Raw genomic sequence first — 15,565 nt, 5'->3', positions numbered from 1 at the left:
TGTTGAGCTAAACAACGAATATACAGAAGCAACAAGAAAATACGTCTTAAAGCATATATTACCCATATAAAGAATGACCGACCTTGGTCAAAAACCACTTTAACAAAATTAATTACAAAAACAAATAACAAGGAAAAATGCGGAATTCTAGGCACAGACCGTTTAGAAACTGGTCTTTTCAGCTTTAAATTTTGGGATAATTTGCACCCAACAAGATAACTAAAGCCAGCTTAGGGCCTCTGCTGAAACTTAATGCCCGGGCTTTCCCTGTTAATCTCGTTTAGAAAGCTAAAAAGTCATCGATAAATTTTCTGGTCAAATATTACAGAAAATGTCAGGACAAGTCCTCATGTAGAATCCACGGCATTAAAAGACAATTTTAAAAATTTCTCAGATTAAGATTTGAAAGGATCTCTTGCGGTTCATGTCTTCAAAATAAACAAAGTGAAACTAAAATCTACCCAAGAAACCGACAGCAAGCTCAAATTAAGTTCCCTTGACAACTTTATCAAAAATATCAGTTTTTGAATTTTAAAAAATTTATTTCCAATCTGGTTAAGGTTATTGATACGTGCGTCCTAAAGACAACCTCCTTCTTTCCAAAAACGGCGACACATTAAATATTCTATCTATCGAACTGGAAGGACCGATAAAGGACAAACATAGGTAGAAGTGACAAACAAGTTGACAAATTCGAAGAAAAATATCAAGAAAAGCTAAAAAGTTGCTAGAGCTCTTAAAGCAATTGTCACTATAATCACTTTCGAGTTGGCAGTCAAATGTTGTATCCGAAAACTTGAAAATATGATTTCTGGATTTCTTATTGCTGTTAAAATCTCTAAAAAATCTGTTCGTTTTGAGGATATTACTTCAAAAAAAAGACAAATTTTTGGTCAATTTTCGTTTTGGCTCCAGGATCAGCCGAAGCGCGTAGTATGAATAGTGCCCTCATTCAACTAATGTGTACCCAAAACTATAATTTTGTAGGAGCTTTAGGTGTGCCCGCACACCCATGAAGGAGCCGCCTTGTTTCAATTTTAAATTTCATTGTATGTTCTATAGCTGCTTTACCAGCTATTACGTTGCAAATGGTACCATTTGTTGAATAAATTCACTCGATATATTGTACTGCTTGAAATTGTACCTTCAGGATTTCTTAATGTTGTAAAAATCTCTCGAAAAACCTGTTCGTTTGGATAATATTACTTGGATAAAATCCTCTTTTCAAGAGTCAAAATTTTGGTCCACTTTGTTTTGGTTCCCGGGTCAGCCATAGATTACCATGTTTTGCGACTACCCATATCACAGTGACGTAATTAGAAAATATGTGACGAGGAGTTTCCACTATTGTCCACCACAGGCCTGAAAAGCCTCAAAAAAACGAAATGGCGTTCGTTTGAGGATTCGTTTGTTACAAACCACTTTCCCTGCAATATTGCTTTACTAGAACCTCTCTCAATTAAGGACGACAATTCTTTTTTAATGAAGATCAGATCATCCATCCGCTATAGTTACCGGAAATGAAGTTGATGTAAGTATTACAAAGTGAAGCTGACCTGTCGATCGGGGTTCATTTTGGCGGATGGTATCACATGTTCGCAGTAAGATCCCTCGAGTAGATAGCAACCCATTGGCTTGACAGAGGAGTCGTTCTCATAGTAGAAAAGGAAGTTCTGATACAACACAAAGTATTTCTGCTGCCACCTCAGACTCTCTCTGGACTTCTTCCACAGATAGGCTGAGAGAGCAAAGTCGTTTTTGGCTTTGTTAGCCAGATAGATGTACTGGTTCTCGTTGAAACGCAAACTTCGCTGCATTTTCAAATTTCACTTTCAACACTCTTTAAAAATCCAACAACACAATCAAATTTTTAGATTAACCGTAAAAACGAAAAAGTTTGCAACAATTTTCAGGTATCCCAAACATTCAGACTCCTGTAAAATAAATTAAAATTTGCAGATTATTTGCAATTCTCGGCGGTTGCTCATCAAGGAAACTGATGAAGTTTTGAAACGTAAATGTTTGAAGATTTCACAGACGTTTTAAATCCGCGCTTTTGGCGGACAATTTTGCAATGGCGGACAATTTTACAGGGGCTTAAATTGAAGAAATAAGACTGCTTAAATCAGGCTTTAATGTGGGCAAAAATTAACACGTGTTTCAATAAAAAGGTACGATGGTAATAAGAGAGACATTTGTGCTGAAAATTCGCTCGCCATAGTGATAACTGATTGTGTTTACAAATGTTAAAACGGCAATTTAATACGTAGTTTGAAAAGGTGCATTTGAATTAGGCTGAAGAAGAGATTTTCACATTTGCATTAATAATTAGTCCTCCAAATTCAGCAAACAAAACGACCCACAATTGATAAGCGCTTTCTCCTATGCAACAGCAGCATTCTCATAACGGAGCAACTTTTTTTGCAAACTTGCTCAGAAAAGCTGCAAAAGAAGGATTAAAAATGTGGAAAATAAATAAGAGCAAATGCAATTAATACACTCTAGCAAGAGAGAGAAAGAGAGAATTAAGTAAGGAAGCTGTGATGATGTGGAGACGGCATAGAAATAGTAGGGCTAAAAAGTACAGCTAATATTTGATGTTTGTGTGTCAATGTGATGTAAATGAAAGCATTTAATGCATCTCAACCAGAACAAAGGATAGTTAGTGAGTGAGTGAATAAGTGGTCGAAGGAAAGAATGGATGGATGGATGGTTGAATACATATACAAAAAGATACAGGAATGCTTTGTATTCACAGTCCACGTCCGAAGAGGGCGCCAACAATCGTCTAGGATTGAGCAAGTAAAGGAAGTAAGATGACGGGCTTTTAGCCAAACAAAGACAGAGACAGTCTTCAATCCCCTCTCATCGGATAAAGGAGGCAGGGAGGGTTACACTAGGGCAAGGTACCCTTCGTACAGGGTACTACTCAGCTTATCGACCATCACAAGTTAGAAAGGAAAAAAGGCAATCAGTATGTAACTGCTCGTTAAGGACAATAAATAGATTAGATAGCGAATGAAAGGAGGCGACCTTAACTGTAATGGTTATTGGATTTTTGCGCAATCTGTTCCGATCAAGTAAGGTCACTACTTAGTATTAGCAATGTCGCTTTGGGTAAGAGTTAGACAGTATTGGTGTATAGACCGATGCATGAACAGTATAAAAGCACTATAATGTGCAAGAGAGCACAAAATGTATTGTTGAGATAGAGCAAGTGGAATGATAAAAGAGGATAATGGGAAAGAGGGAATTGTGTCTCCCTATTGCATAATCGACGTATGATTGATTTCTCCTCCTGTCACTTCAGTAGCTCCCAATTCCATTTTCAAAAGACAGATTGCGTGAAATGTCCGCTATTGCTGACCCAAAAGTTAAGCACCATTATACACCACTTGTCCACTGCACGAACTGTCAACTCCGAACTCAATGATAAACAACGAATCAAAGGTCAATTCTTTACATTCTGTTAGAATTGTGTACAAAATTTGTGCGAGATAAGAATTTCGTTGAAAGCTACGATCGTTGCCTGAAAACAGAATTGATTATAATCTTTCAGCTCACTATACGCACATCATTTAGCGACTTGAAGAACGATGTTGATACAGATGTTATATATTAGTTTTTGATGGATATTTTCTGCTGGGGTCCCCCTCTTAGTTTTGACCCCCCCCCCTTATCCTGTTAAAGTTAAGTAAATTTATACATATACATACATGAAAAATATGGATTTATTAAAAGCCATTAAAGCTATAGTTTGAAAGTATTACGTTTTTCAAGGAAAATTTGTTGCAGATAATGTGATTATATTATTTTGATATGATCAACAAGATTAAGATTCGATACTTTTTAGTGTATTCGCAAAACTCTTCTAAAGGTGCCTCTAATATACCGAGACACTCTTGTTGCAATGGAATGCACATATTGCTTCTACAAATCAAATTTTTTGGAGGGGTGCAAAAATAACGGCTATAGAGGCTGGGGGGAGGGGGGTAGAAGAAAAGATCCTTTTTGGTCTATAAATAAAACTAAGTACTTTCAACGTCCATCCTTCTTTTCAGTTATTAGCGGATGTCAATGCTAATCTTAAGCAGGAATCAAAAATAATTAAGTCACTGCAAACTCTAATGGCGGAAATGTATCTTCACAAATAGCAGCTAGCAGATCACGATCAAATGAATTAAAGATTTTAATTAAAATATTTCGAGTCAAAGATGCTAAAAATAGCAACTGAGACTCAAAGGTTCAACGGATCGCGAACACGAAATTAATTTATACAATAATTTTCAGCAAAAGTTCCAGACTTGACAAACATATTTTTTTCTTAAAAGACAAAAATAACACTACAAAATCAAACAAACTAATCACACTAAGATTAAGAGAAAAATCTAATTTCGCCAATGCTGCGCGCTGTAAAAAACATAGCCGAATCAACGTCGGAAGAATTGCTCTCGAACGACTAGTGAGAGCTCTAATCAATTGCAACCTGCTTCAGTCAGGGGGAGGGGGGCTAAATGGGCCTAAGAAGTTCAATAGTGCGCTTTAAATAACAACATTCGAGGTTGAGATTAACCACTATTGAGATTTAAAGTGGAAAATGGCACCAGTTTCGGCGCACTTTTCATTTGAGTTTTAGTATTAAATTGCCGCCAATTGAGTTCAGCTGCTTGAAATTGTGATAAAGGGAAAATTTTAGATCAAGCGGAACGCAAAAAATCAAGGGCGCAAAAGTCACTCGAAAAATCAAAACCATCAAGCAAAAATTTTGCATAAAAAAGACACACGTTTACAATAATTGCTATGAACTTCGTTCTTCAAGAGCAATTAAAAATGAAATGGAAGGTAAAATATTTGTTATCTACCCTTAATTATTACTAATTGATGAGGGAAGTTGCAATCAGCGCTATCTGGGTTTTAGTTTTCAGTTTTAACTGAGTGATCAGCTCTATAATCAGGCTGCGCCATGTAAACAAGCTTAGGGTTTCCAAAGTTTCTCAAGTTGATTAGTGAAAAATCGTTTTTATAACAATGAAAACATAAATTTTGAGTGTTCATAAAGATCAATAGCCTTAGGCCACGAAAAGAGACAGTTTCAGTTTAAAAATTTATTCTTCGACCACCATTGTAAACTGCTGTCATGGATGGATTAGACATAGAAAAATTTTGCGTTCTGATAACAATGTTCTACAGACTAACATAATATGATTTTCTATCAAAACTATCAATTTAAGGATTCGAAATACAAATGCAGAAACTGCGACCAGATGGTTAAATATTAATATGCTCATCGAAACATAAACAGTACTTATGGAAACATATTGGTAACAACAAAACATTTGAGAACTTTTTAACTCATACTTTTGGTTGTTCGGTAATATAGGTAAAAATAGGATCAGAAAGACTACCTGTCGGTCAGGGGCATGTTCTCATGCTGATTTATCAAAAATCTATTAATATTCGTTCGAATGTTCAGTTATTAGCGGCTAAACTGAAATTATACATACCGAGGTTGGACCATCAAAAAATGTTTTTTAATCAATCATTTGTTAACTACATTTGCTTTGCTTACAGTTTGTGGAATTAATTGCTTGAAATTATCAGATGCCAAATTCCCTGCTGAAATATACAATTTTGCCGTTTGCACGATTCTGCCTTTTAATCGCATTTAATGTGCACTGATTTCTCAATCAAGTTGGGGTTTGCTTTCAACAGAGCTCTTAAGTTTGTTTTGAAATGTTTTCTATATTTTACAATCTGCAAAGAAAACTAGCGTCATTTTGCAGATTGAACCATATCGAAATCACCTTCTACTTTTCGTGGTGAAATTATAAAAAATCATTGGCCCAGAATCATGCCTTGCGAAACAATGATTCACTGCAACTGAATGTGAATGTTTTCTATCTTCAATGAAAAATTGTTAATTATCCTTCTAAATAATAATTATAAGAACTGCCTTTCTATAAGAATAAGACTGTTGATTGCCCTCTATAAGAATAAGATCGTTGGTAGCCCTTCTATAAGAAATAGACAAGCATAATTTTACATGGCTGAAAAAATGCTCGCCTTGGGACGATGCATAAATGCAAAACAGTGCAGCTTGATAATAGGTATGCCAAAAACTTCGAACGATACTGGAAGATCATGTAGAATGCATAAGTGGCTTCTTCAAAGAATAGGGTCTTAAAAATAAGGTCTTGACTCAAGGTCCAAACTCATACCCTATTGAACAGAATGGCACCTTTCATTTTGCACAGAAGAGTAATAAAAACTGGCTAGAACTCCATCGGTGGGGGGGGGGGGGGGTGAAGATTTGCGACAGATTCAGAGGGGATTTAATGGCAAGGGTCGAGATAAGAAAAATAAATATATTATGGTTATTTGCATTAAAATGTGATCTCTCATCTCTCAATATGAAAAAGCCGCTGAGGCGATATTTAGCTTTGATATCACGTAGAAATTTAACTTCTTCTAATAATGTGCTGAGGTTGATTCAAGGAAAATGAAACGGTAATTCAAAACACTCACGTAGGTAGTCAACACTCGAATTCCTCTTTCTCAGTACCAATACACAAGCCAGCTCCCCAAATAAATTAAGTCAAATCGCATCCACACAAATTTAGAAGTTTTCTTTGTAGCTGATAACAACGAAACTAATTGTACGCCAACTTTTTCAATCACTAGGGGAAATTTAGCCACGTACTTTTGAAAAATTTGAAGGGTTTAGATTAAATCAGCGATGCTAAACTTTATAAATAATTGGCATTGCATCATTTTGGGGGAATAGAGCAAACTTGCAGAACAAGCGGAAAAATTTGCAAACATGAGATAGCAGTATTTTTGTAATCCAAATAACTAAAAGTAATCAAGATTGGGACAGCGCAGTGACCACTGGCCGTTGTGATGGAAATGAAATGTAGTACGCAGTGATGGAAATCGGGTTAGAGGATGAGGACGGGAGGGGGGGGGGGTGATAATTAGCGTATCAAGTGTTCACACGGCATCTTCACTCGGCATGGTCAGTTGGTGATTGTGGTGATAGAGTGAGGATGGATGAATGAATAAGTAATGGCTCATCTCTCCACTGCATTGTTGAGGCATTTGTTCATTCCATCTGAAGATAATGGCAACTTTTGTATTTTGTGGATTAGGAATACAAACAGATACACACACGTACAAAGACATAAACAACAATACCACCACATACACATACAGTGTACAGCAGAGAGTAGTCACAGATACACAATATCAATTATTCATCATACTTATCGACGCCAATCTCTCCCCCTTCTTATATTCTTTTTTTTCTTTTTCTCCCTCTTTTTTCTTCTTTGCTCCCTTCTGACCATCAAATACTATTCCAAAGCATCAATATTCTTTTTAACAATTACTATCTTTATACACAAACGTGACAATATCTACATACAAACATACATCCATTCACACATACACAAACGTATCCTTTAGCCCCCATTTACAGTGAACCCTCCTCCCCTGCCCCCATTAAAACTCTTGACGAGTGAATCTTATCCTGTTTCGCAACCTAGAAGGGCAGTAAAAAAATCGTTTGAGAGAAAATCGATCTTACCATGAAGATCGCACGGCGTGCAGGGATGAACTTGTGCTAAGAGAATCAGTGCATATATAAGAGGTGCTCAAATAAAAAACTTACAAAATTTTAAAGAACATACCTAAACTAACTATCTCTCGCTGATTTCCTTCAACATTATATACATCTAAGTGTCACAAAATGAGACAAAAAATCTATATCTGACTTTAATGTCATATTTTACCTCAGCTGACTTGTGAGTTTATACATCAGCTTAGCTTAAGCGTCTGGTCAATTTTTGAGATAAACAGTACAATTTACAATTAGGACGCAGCGTTTAATTTTGAAAAATGTTGGCGGAAGATTAAAACAAGACAATGCAATTTTATCATCGCAATCGCTGGTTGCGTGAATAGTCAAGCTTGGTTGAGTGTAAGCACAGTATGTACAAGATTATTACTCAAAGATAAAGAAAGAAAGAAAGAAAGAATAAATTTCTCCTTTATCATAAAAATTATGAACAATTTAATTAATAACATAATACATTATATAATTCATAATATATATCAATTGAAATTACTTACATATCAAAGGTGTCTCGGAGAGGACAGATAAACGGGGCTATTAAGCCCACCTAGTATCTGCCCTGGCTAAAGTTAAATAGCTTAGAAGAGAAAACGATAAAAAATAATTTTTTGATGTCGAAAACAGAAAAATATTTTTTTAAAAAAAAGCAGTTTTAAGCTCAAAACGATTCTCTCTTTTGACTCATTACCAACTAACGCTAACACTGTATGCTGTGTTACGCTTAACGAGAGAGCAACTGATTCCTGGCAATTTTTTTTAAAAAGAAATTCAAATAGAATTTTTTTCCTGCAATTCAATTCTTTATCGTCAATTTTCTATGTGTAGACTTCGTTATTGTGCAAAAATAATACCATTTTTGAGGCCTCGGCACTTACAAAGTAAGTGCCGCAACAATTTTTGACAAGAGTTCGCGGAAAAGAAATAGGTGAAAAAATATTGAGGGTGGATACGGAATAAACTAATTAAAAATATAGGATACCAGCTCCTCATTGTTTAGCAAATAACTTTCTTTAAATTTATGATAAAATAGCGATATTTTTTGCCAAATTTCGGTTTCAATGTTTGGTGCTAGAACTTCATTCTTTCTTAGCGTGTTAAATAGCTTTGCACAACGATATGAAATAGAGGAGCGCTCAAACTGCGTTTTAAAGGAGGGTATCTTTAGGTAGTTTTTGGTAGATCTTCTGGTGTTTCTGGTACTATGCTCATATTCAAAGAGTTCATTTAGATAGCTTTCGCTATGCATCTTTTTCAATGATTTCAGGACAAATTTCAGCAGCTCATAAACATGGAACTCGAATACTGTTAGTAATTTATTAGAGATAAAAATGTCCCTAGAACTATCTGACCTTTTCCTGAAGTAAATGAATTTCAAAATTTTTTTCTGCAGAATGTAGATAGGTAGAAGCGACGAGTAACTGCAACAGCCATATACCAAAATACCGTATTGAATTATTGGGTTAACATTGCTTCGATAGTAATCAATAAGCTGTTTACGGGGTACATAGTGACGCAGCTTACATATAATACCACACTGTTTTGAGAGTCTTTTCTTAATATATTCTATATGTGATTGAAAACTTAATTTACTATCTACATAGATTCCGAGATACTTACAGAGATTACGAACTTCAATAGAAACATCATCAAACTTAAACACTGATTTGGAAGCACTATTTGTATTCCTTATATTCATTTGTACTGTTTTATCCATATTTAGTATTAACTTATTAGCAATCAACCAATTATTGATGCTTTGCAGATCTTCTTGCACTGAATTATCGTCTTTGTTGATTGCGGTGAGGTTTGTATCGTCCGCAAACAATATAACATCAAGAGATTTGCAAACTAATGGCAGATCATTGATATAAATGAGGAACAATAACGGGCCCAGAATTGAGCCTTGTGGAACCCCACAAACTATAGATTTCCACGATGAACAAGCTCCATTTACAATAACCCGCTGTTGTCTCCCTTTTAAGTATGTTGTTACCCAACTTAGAGCTGGGCCTCTGATGCCAGTATTTTCGATCTTTTTCAATGAGATATCATGCTCAATGGTATCAAAAGCTTTTTTAAGATCAAGATAGAAACTGATAGCTTTTACATTTCGGCAGTTCAATCTTATTTTTTCAACTAATTCAACTAGAGCGTCAATTGTGCTGTGTTTGGTACGAAATCCAAATTGCCTATTGAAAAACAAATTATGATATTCCATGTAAGCATATATGCGAATGAACAAAGCACGTTCAAAAATTTTACTCCATACAATTAGTAGAGAAATTGGTCTGTAGTTATTTTCATCAAGTTTTGATCCATCCTTGTGAAGAGGAATGACTTTGGCCTTTTTCAGATCATCGGGAAATATTCCTTCTTCAAAAGATAAATTGATTATCTGGGTTAGATATGGAATCGTAACATTTGATGATAACTTGACTATGACATTTGAGATATCATCATCACCAGATGAGAATTTATTATCTAGATTATCAATGATTTCCCAAACCTCGTCACAGGTTATTGGCTTTAGATACATTGAGTGATTAACTTCGTCCATCTTAGTTAAAGGAACGTGTTTAATGTTGTATTTCAACTTCGGACCAACATTGGTGAAGAATGTGTTAAATTCCTCAGCAATGTCAGCGCTGCTTGGATCAGTGCAACGTGCATTGCATGAATTCAACGCAGGGACTTGTGAACTTTTTCGCGTTGTTCCTTTAATATCATTGAGTAACTTATATGTTTGCCTTGAGTCTCCAATACATGATTCAAATTTTTGTGCATAAAAATCTGTCTTAGCTTTTTTAACACTTTTTCCAAACTTGTCGCGTAACAATTTGAATTTTTTTGCTGCTTCATTGTTATGCGGATTTTGTTTCATACTTCGATGTGCTTGGTTTTTTTTGAAGCGCAAATTTTTAAGGGTGTTTGTAAACCATTTCGGTACTTTCGATTCTTTATCAGCCAAGCATTTAAGAGGGGCATACTTGTTAGTGATCTCCAGGAAAAGGCTGTTGAATTTGTTGAACAACTCATTGGTACTATCAGATTCGAAAAAGTGACACCGATTCCTTAGGTTCCAGTCTAAGTCAGTTAAATATTTCGACCGTTTTTCTTGATCTTTTATAAAACTTATGTCTCTAAATGGCAAATAGTTTTGTTCAGTATCAACATTAATTGGCCACTTCATTAGGATGGGATAATGATCTGAAAAGTTTTCATGAGTTAGTACACTAAATTCAGGGCTGGCAAAATTTTGATATATAAAATGATCTAGACAAGTTGCGGAGGTAGAAGTTTCCCTGGTAGCTTCAAGATTAGCAATCTCAAAATTATTAGCAGATATCGTGCCAAAATAATTCGAATGTAATTGATTCTTCACATGAGTGTCGAAGTTAAAATCTCCAGTTATAACGGTAGGACAATTTATGGAAGTTAAATCATTCAAAAATTTATCCAGCTTTTCGACGAACTTTAATTTATTTGTTCTTGGTGGATTGTAGATAGTAGCCAATTTAAATCTATATTTATTGTATTGAAGAGAGACCAAAAGAGTCTCATCCATATCTGTTGAATGTGTTTCTAACAAAAATATTGGATCCTTAATTTGAATCATTACACCTCCGCCAAGCGTGTTCCTATTCTTAATTGCATAGTTATTATAGCCTGGAACTAATAAGGAATCGATGTCATCATTTTCAGTCAACCAAGTTTCAGTGAGACATATGACATTTGGTGGAGACTCAAGACTATGAACAAGTGCTTCCAAATCACTTAAGTGTTTTTTTAAAGAACGAACATTAACAGTTAGTATGGAAATTGATAAATAGGATCTAGCACATGAAGATAAAACTGATTTAGGTTCCCTCTCCGTGCATTTCTCTGCCGGAGAAATGCCGCTGAAAATGAAAACAGTTTTTCACATCTTGCAATTGATAGCCTAGTTCATCACCACCTTCGTACAGTCCCGTTATCTTCTGAATAGATCTTTCATTCTTGTATTGGAAAAAAATGTTACTTTCTCGGGTCCAAACCATTGCAATACGATTATCGCGCTTCATAAGGTTAAAAAATGCTAAACGGGGACGACTAATATCTTCAAAGACTTTAACATTGGCGTATCCGTCGAGATTCTCCAAACTTTTTTTCTTCTTCAGCATCTCAATTTTTGAAACTCGCCTGTTGAAGCGGACAATTATTGGTCGCTTGCCTCTCTGTGAACTTGGTAGCCTGTGTGCAATTGAAATGTCCTGTTCATCCACGTTAACTTCTATTTTGTTCGCAAGTTTAACAACTTCCTCGATAGTCTCCGCGTACGCTTCAGGTTTTCCATCATCCTTGATAACCTCAGGCAGTCCAATAATTTTGATGTTATCACGCCTGTTGTAACTTTCCAGTAGCTCGGCTTCGGATAGGGACTTCAAGTTACATCTTTCTTCTTGCACAGTTAATTTTTGAGCGAACTCATCTTTCAATTTGGCAATTGCATCGTTGATGGCTGCTGATACCGAATTCCGAACTTCTGCTTGAATGCCTGCAATAATACTTGGCATTTGAGCTGCAAGTGCGCTTTGAATGACTTCTTCCATCGATCTTTCTTCAAGCGGACTCAGTTCCGAGCAACCTCTTTTGCTTGCACTTGCCTTCATCAGGGGGGTGCGATCCATGTACCGGAGAACAGGTGGTTGTCCATTGACGTCATTGCCGGTTTGGTCATAACTCATCTTAAACTATTTAATAAGTTTATCACAACAATTAGGCTGAAACAATCTGAAACAAAGATGAAACAATCGTCAAAAATTTGAGGTGACGTTTCAATCTCACTCTGAACTTCATCTGCTCGTTGAAAACTCAAACGGTTTTAAAGCACAGATCATTAGTGTCCTATGTGTATGTGGTTAAGCTTTCAGCGAAAACAATGAAGTAAAAAACGGACACAAGAATTTTGCATGTGGAGCTATGTGATGTCATTGAATAAAGAGGTGAGCATGGAATATATTGCAGAAGGGCGAGACCCCGTGGGTACTGTTCAGAAGCAGCTACAGATCGAGTTCACCTCTCCAGAAAAGCAAGAGAAATTCTGATTGAATCCTTCAACAACATTGCCAGAGTTGTTATTTGCATGCCACATGTGAATATCTAAACTTTTATTTAATTTGTAACGTGACTAAACATGAGCTTTCTTTATAGATCAACTTGCATTGCACTAATTGTTAAAGTAATCCTCTCTCGATATTGGAATCAAAGTATTTGACTACTGCCTGGTGCCCAAAGCAACTCATAGAGATGTCTTCCCGGCACAATGGTTTTTTGCTTTCAGTCTCAAAATTGTGCAAAGACTTGTTTTTTGATACTGCAATGTTATGCTGCCCAATTAGTAATTTTGATCCATTTTTTAACTTACTTGTTGTTTAGGATAATTGGTTTTGCGAGCAAGGATGATTAAGATGGGTTGCACCAATCATTACGTTTATCCTTTCCTCATTTACCGTTTGGAAAATGTAAAGTTGTTAAAAATAAACTGCTGAGCTGGATTTTTATATAATAATTCTAACAGTATACCAAATTTTTTGATAAGTTGCTGATATTTGTTTATCAAACAATAATTCTCCGTTTACACTATATATCCTGGTTTCACGAATTTTCGATCAATCGCCTGGGCAAACTGAAAAGAAGTTCGCAATGACCCTTTGTTCGGGCTTTTCATCTGTAAATAATGTTGCTTTAAAAAATCAGCACCGAAATGAACACCTAGGTAATAAAAAATATGTAACATACTTCTGACACTTTGGAGATTGGGCAGTTTGTCTTTCAAGCCAGAATCTCTATGATAGGTTTTGAATACAGAATAGGTACCAAAAAGCTACATTCACGTAAAGATGCTCTAGGAGGGTCAAATGCTTCAAAAGCAAACGTCTAAGTACCATAGTATCATCTACCCAATTAAAACTCATTTGTCAGATCGGCGGTAATTGAGTGATACTTCGCTGAGCCAAAATTGTGAATGCTGTTCCCAAACCATTACCGAATCATTGACTGACTCACGCCAAGAATGAGAAATCATATTTGGATAAAGTATATCAAAAAAAATGATCCCGCAATGCTAAATTTTTAAGGAAACAATAAAAACAGCACTAAGCTTAAATGTTCTTCTTTCCAGAATCTCTTTTTTTCTAGCTCGCGTGCCCAAATGTTGGCTCTAATGTGCCAAACAAACAAAACAGCAGATAAAAAGAACGGTACGCTGAAAAGTTTGTCCACGGTCAGACTTTTCTTTTAGACAACTTAGTCCCAAAAACGCCCTGGAAACCGCTACGAGATACTGTGAAATTTTTTAAGAAGTCAACAAGTTGAACGGTGAACAAATCCCAATGGTCGGTAGACAGGATAAGATAAATCTTATTTTGCTTAGAGAAAACACCAATCAAGAAAAATTTAGCACTAATTTTTATAATTTTGTTTTCCGCATATTTCACGTCGGGAGTATCGCAGTTAAATGTATTGTACGTTAAAAATTTTCCATCCTAAAAAACCTCAAAATCAAATAATTTGAAATTTAAGCTATCTTTGACAACAACTAGGCAAAATTGTTGATATTTCTTACCAAAACACAAATCAGTTTAAAAACTATTTTATGTTAATAAAAATATTTTATCCCGGAAAAAGCGACCAACTTTCTAATTTTTGGTTAGAAAATGGGGAAACAAAACCTTGGAATTAGCTAAAAATCAATTTTTGAATAGTGAGCAAACCAGATAGTATATTTAAGCAACTATAATAAGGAAACTGCGCTTTGAAATTCATTACCTGTGCAAAAATTACGTATTATAAAACTTGTTTTGTTAAGATAGTTTTGAGCAGTAACTTAGAGTCATATTTAGTAAGATATCAAGCAGCGGGATATTTTCAAAAATTTTCAGTGTTTTGCTTGCATCTTCTATACCAATCATCTATAACAATACAGTTTTTCCATCTAACTGAACTTTTGAAACAAGGTTTATTAGAAAATTGGGTCTTGAGATACGTGGAAAAATACCAATAAAAAGTTTGGTGAGAAAAAGCTAAACCGCGGAATAAGTTGAAAGACTTTGTTTTTGTTTCTTTCGATCAATTTTTCAAATAAAAGCTTTGGAGTTGTTGTTTGTCACTGCATTTTTTTCGTGTTTCAAATTTAAAATTTCTGGGTGCTGAATAATTCAGCTTAGTTAAATTTAGCCAAAAACCGTACTTAAGTAATCTGTGGGGGTTATAATGATCAAAAATTGTTCCTTTTCCAGGCTTTTCACCTATTTTCGCTCCAAAATACCCTTACATTGAGTGCAAAACTTAAGTACCCGGTCACAGTGTTTTTGAGATAATTGTAAAAAACGACTTGTAATCGATTTGCAGGAAATTGCAAAACGGCGGGAAAAATTAGGAGACTCGACTGCTATTTTTATTGTCTATTACGTTATATTCTTTAATATGAAAACAAAAACTTTGGTTCACTTAGCTCTGAAAGAGAAAAATTGAAAAGAATTTTGACAACCACAAAAACGCCAACACGTCACCAATAAGGGCTACGAGCTGCTGAACTTAATATGAGCGAAACAGCGTAATCTTCTGAAGCAAATTGGGCAAATTTTGTTATAATAAAACAAGTTTCCATGCGTACTTAAACTTATATTCCTTTTCATTAACTTCAAAGACCGGTGGGGCAACAGTTTAGTTATATACCTGAATATTCATCATGTTTAAGGCATAAAATCAATAATCCAACAAAAAGCGAAAGTAAATAAACATAGCTTTGCACTATCTCAAAATAACAGTTGGCCATGAAAAGGGAGGATAGTTTGATTAGAAGAAGAAAGGTCGTCAGCAAGTGTGCATTTCCCCCTATTTTTGAGCAAAGACAAAAATCTCCGATAAATGGAATAAATGGTGCAACGGCTG

General features: G+C 35.4%; 1 protein-coding gene across 10 annotated transcripts in view; it reads right to left on the bottom strand.

The window, feature by feature from the left end:
• Positions 1–15,565, bottom strand: part of LOC142349443 (ras-specific guanine nucleotide-releasing factor 2-like) — a 233,011-nt gene that overhangs the window by 149,612 nt on the left and 67,834 nt on the right. For 9 of the 10 annotated variants that reach the window (XM_075400998.1, XM_075400995.1, XM_075401003.1 and 6 more), the window contains exons 2-3: positions 6,526–7,111; positions 1,557–3,529 (exon numbers count right to left, since the gene is read on the bottom strand). In XM_075400998.1, coding sequence (XP_075257113.1) covers positions 1,557–1,817 — 261 coding nt within the window. In that variant the 5' untranslated portion in view covers positions 1,818–3,529; positions 6,526–7,111. The remainder of the gene's footprint in view (positions 1–1,556; positions 3,530–6,525; positions 7,112–15,565) is intronic. The other variant, XM_075400997.1, reaches the window with a different exon arrangement.

This window comes from Convolutriloba macropyga, chromosome 11 (assembly GCF_964194025.1).
Source record: "Convolutriloba macropyga chromosome 11, txConMacr16.3, whole genome shotgun sequence".
Classification (NCBI taxonomy): domain Eukaryota; kingdom Metazoa; phylum Xenacoelomorpha; order Acoela; family Convolutidae; genus Convolutriloba; species Convolutriloba macropyga.
This window is presented reverse-complemented; position numbering and strand designations above follow the sequence as displayed.